A 4,597-nucleotide genomic window follows, 5' to 3' on the forward strand; every position below is an offset into this window, starting at 1 on the left:
CTCGATCTTCACCTTGTTTACTTCAATAATTTGGCAACTGTTAAGGCCTTTCATGTTGAGGCCAAATGTTTTGGTGAGCGCTACTTATAGGAGTATATATTATAGGAGCCGACACCGAGAAATCCGTGGTGCTGCAAAATAGTCGTACAATTCTTTCGGTGGCCTTTGGAAGGTGGAACAAAAAAGTATATTGTATGCACCCCACTAGCATAACAAGGAGTCAACTAAGCTCGATCTCTTGGGCGGATGATCATATAAGTTGAAGCTCAAGCTCTTCACTTCGATATGCAGAGAAGCCCTCATGATCTACTCTCTGCAGACATCTTTAATCCTCCAATTAATCTTTTCGGGCTAATTAGCTTAACTCTGCTTTGATATAATGGGCTTGCCCGCCGCCATTAGCCTTAATTATGCGGAAAGTCTATTCGTTAATTACCCAGGCCCGCCGCCGCCCAGGAAGCGCTGCAAAACAATTTACTGTCAAAGCTGCTGTCAGAATATCAATCGTCCAGAAGTAATTAAGCTGATTAATGATGGTCTCACGCTAATTATTGATCAGATCGCAAGCTCAAGTAATCATGATCGGGATCGTAGTTATAATATTGATCCACAGCTACACGTAACGCATGAGCTGAGCAAACTTCAACAAATTAATAGAGCAGCGGCCTGCACGTCGGCCTTTGCAGGAGTAGCTGATCATCATGCTAGTCTTAATGTCGGCGACTCTTCATGCAGTAGCTTGCAGGAGAAGCTGCAGCCTTTCCTTGAGAAGCAGAGAGCGGAGATGGCGCACATGATTCGCATGCAGGTGAGCTCTCTCTCTCTCTCTCTCTCTCTCTCTCAATTTCTCCCTTACTGTCCCTACTTGCTCACCATGTGCATCTCAGCCCTACGATTATCGACCTACTGTAAATCAAATTCATACCCCTCTAGTCTAGTTGAAATCAAACGCTTCTAGGCATATGACCAGTCCAAATATATACTTGCGAGACTCTCTAGCTTTGGATCACTACACGTGCTACCTCATGAGATATTAGCTATCTATCCGGCCTTTGATTGCTCCCAGTTTATCAAGAACCAATGAAAATGTATCTTGTTAATTTGATGGCTGCATGTTTAATGCATTTTGTGATGCTAATGGACATGTATTAAAGAACATAGGACAATGTGTATGGCTCCCTAACCACAAGGATTGGTGTCCCATACCACCATACCCACACTTGTACAGGTGTATGGATAGAACTGCCACGGGCCTAGAGTTTAAGTGTGGTAATCACAGAAGATGTCCCACACATGACCAAAAGCCGAGTGTGAGACACGCACGGAAGAGGGGGGGGGGGGGGGGGATAGTAACACATGAGTGTAAGGAACGGCTCACTGAAACCGTTACTTCCTTCTCCATAGAATACCTGTATCTTTCGTAGCACCTGTTTTCTCTTGCTATGGGCATCTAAGTGGTGTTCTTGGATGGCCCAACAGTTGACTATCTTCTCCTTTTTTATTTCCTCCCAGAAAAGGGTACTCTGCTTATGGGATTGATTTCTCAATGCATACTTGTTCACAATGTACATGTCCGACGGGCGGCTATCATAATAACTATTATTTGTGCCTCATTCTCTCTCACTTTTACTCTTATTGTGTCTATGACTATCCTTGTATCTAATATCAATTCATCACCATGTCTACTTCCCATCCAAGATAGCATCTAGTCTTGAGCTCTAAAGCCACTAGCCTTATGAAAAAAAGGAGCTAGCATTTTGAAGCCAAAATGTACACTTGCTAGAATCTGTGGTTTTGGATAAGTACACTATGGTAGACTTGCTACCAGCTTCAAGACACATTACCTATCTAGCCCTTTCATGAGATTTCTTCCAATTGATGAAGAACTAGTCAAAATAGGCCTCTTTAATATGATGGCTTCATTTTATAACGTATTTTACGCTGTTAATTGTTGTATACTGATCGATTTAGGAGGTGGAGGTGAAGCAAAGGGTACGCAAAGCGAGAAAGAGGGTAGCACTAGCTTTGGACGCCTTGACAAGTTGGCGGGACCAAATCAAAGAGGAGGAAATTCAACAACATCAGAGGATTCACTCTTACCTCCTAAACCTTGCCTTCTCCCTTCACCAAAGTGTGTGCCTTTGGAGCTACCGAGCACAAAGGACCATAATCAATCTTCAACACACTTACCCTCATCTTCTTCATCATACACAGCATTCCCTTAAACCTTCCATCCATAGACATGAATCTCCCTCCACAATCAACCACCCCGTTCACAATTTGAATGCAAGTGTCCATAGATCGAGTATTTTTTGTCCTCCACTTCCTCATCACCCATTTATTGATGTTTCCACTCTAAACAAGATTCATTCACTCAGTACCCAACATCATGATAATACTGCACAAAAGGGTAGTCCTAAAATACAACAACATATCGATCAATGTCTAATGCCGCAACAACATGTAGAAGAAGGCTACGGTGACAGTGAAGAAGTTGATCATTCTTACATTTCGAATTCATTCAGCAACGGGGGGTAGAAAGGATGTAAGTACCATGATAACCATGACAAATTGATAAAGAGATGTGCATCAAAATGATAAAATGTCTACCATGATCGGTAAGAGTACACACATATTCTAATTATAAGCAAAGTCACATTGATCAAGTAGCCGTTTCCCTCTTGAATAACAGGTCTTGAGTTCAACTCTCCTCGTCGGATAGGTCTTTAATTTCTCTTGGGATAGTTTCCTACGATGTTATAATACTCTTCTTCCTCTTCTTCTTCTTCTTCTCTAGATCTCCTTGTCCCTATAGTGTGTGTGTGTGTGTGTGGTCTCCGCCCCCCACACACACACACAAATGTGATCACTATCTTTGTCTTTGTGTTTACATACACAAAATGGTTACTCTCCTAACCACTCAATTTGTGTTCCTTTACCATTCCCCTTTTTCCCCCTTTGTATGGTAGACCATTGAAAGAATATTCGTCACTATTGTCATGTAATAGCACCTTATGGAACACAAGGCAATGCATGTTTCCATGTGATGATGGACTTTATCACCAAGGCCTTGAAGTTTAAAATCCCAGATTCAAATATAGTCAAAATTAAATCACAAAACCCATTCCAGCTAAGCTTTCGTTAACTTTTTCTCATATTATATCAAATTATTTTTACACTTGAAAGTCAAAATATTTTGCATGAAGGAGTGGTGCTGCCATCCATCTTGACTTGCATCCACTATGGAGGCTTAATGGCGTTTGGTGTGTGCTAAATTCGCAAAGCCACAAAAGCATCAAAGAAAGGTGAAAAGAGGAGCAACATATTGTGTCTACAAGCATTTGCAACCATCTGGAGCTCCATCCCTGTCTTTTTTATACATACTATATAGATAGGATTTTCACATTGCCGACACAATCCCATTCGACCAAATTGATTTATCTAACATGTGTTTTTTTTTTTTTTTTTTGGGGGGGGGGGGGGGAAATTGTCGGTGACCCATGGAATTAAAAGGTCAAAAAGTGTGTGAAAAGGCCATGACTTCAACCTTAAAATCCCTTGAATTTCCATAAAACAACAATGGCAAGGAAAAGCTGCTTGGACAAGGTACTAAAAAACATAATCAAAGACATGATTCCAATGCTAATCCTCCAAAAATAAGAATGAACATAGCACCTCTTTTTTCAATCCTTCCCTGATCCCATTCCTTGTTGTGTATGTGCCATACAACCTAACTTCAAAAGTCTAGACCCATATATATTAACACATCAGCAATGGTACCTAAACAACTCCTTTACATGCTCATGCAGGCTTCCCTGTAGGGTGGACGCATGTCCGGTCTGGGCGAATTTGCCAAGATGTTGTAGGAGTCTAAAAAGGAAAGCGCAAGTGTTGGTAGGTGGCGTGAAGGGAAACAGGACAATCGCCGGCATAACGTTTGTGGGACAAGCATTTTTAAATGTTCTTGCACCTTGTATGCAACAAGGTCGACGCGTCACAGAGAAGCGTTGAAGCTAATTGGTAAACTTGAGAGCTTTCTGAGTGTTTTTGTATCAACTGTCAAGTTTTTCCTCCTGTCTCGTTAAAAGGCTAGTTGTGTTGTGTTGCGAGCGTCTGACAAGCTCCACGCCTTTTTTAGTTGACTCTCATGCTGCAATTCGATCTGATCTTGCACTGTTGCTTGGCAAGATGCACTACAACACGTCGCACGAAACTTGACGTTTGTACCGACGCAAATAAACGTGATCTAAAATTAAAATGCGTCAGAATAAGCATCCATATTTGTGTCGAAATCGTATCGTTGGTATACACGTCGGTATAATCACTTTTTATACCGATGCTTACATAGATGCTCATATCAACGCCTGTAGCGATGCCTGTACAGACGTCTATACCGATGCCTGTAGAGACACCTGTACAGACGATTGTACAGACGCACATATCGACATATGCACCTGCAAATTTTTTTGAGCAGAGAGTAGTGTCATTTGTTGCTACATGTGCTGTAGTAACAAAGGCACAACCTCTCTACTCAAAAGAAGAAGGCAAATGTAATCGCACTTTGCATTAAGATAGATTGCATCATAAAAAAATAAAT

At 41.4% G+C, this 4,597-nt stretch overlaps 1 protein-coding gene across 3 annotated transcripts in view; it reads left to right on the forward strand.

Annotated features, from left to right (window-relative positions):
- Positions 1–263: 263 nt before the first annotated feature.
- Positions 264–4,597, forward strand: part of LOC147420393 (uncharacterized) — a 6,009-nt gene continuing 1,675 nt past the window's right edge. Inside the window, exons 1-2 of one of the 3 annotated variants that reach the window (XM_086504677.1) lie at positions 264–808; positions 3,810–4,075. In XM_086504677.1, the coding sequence (XP_086360803.1) occupies positions 380–808; positions 3,810–3,821 (441 nt within the window). In that variant the 5' untranslated portion in view covers positions 264–379 and the 3' untranslated portion in view covers positions 3,822–4,075. Of the gene's footprint in view, positions 809–1,971; positions 3,108–3,809; positions 4,076–4,597 lie in introns of those variants that run through there. The other 2 variants (XM_086504675.1, XM_086504676.1) reach the window with 2 other exon arrangements.

The sequence above is a fragment of the Adiantum capillus-veneris genome, chromosome 28 (assembly GCF_014529385.1).
Source record: "Adiantum capillus-veneris isolate H3 chromosome 28, ASM1452938v2, whole genome shotgun sequence".
In the NCBI taxonomy this organism is placed as follows: domain Eukaryota; kingdom Viridiplantae; phylum Streptophyta; class Polypodiopsida; order Polypodiales; family Pteridaceae; genus Adiantum; species Adiantum capillus-veneris.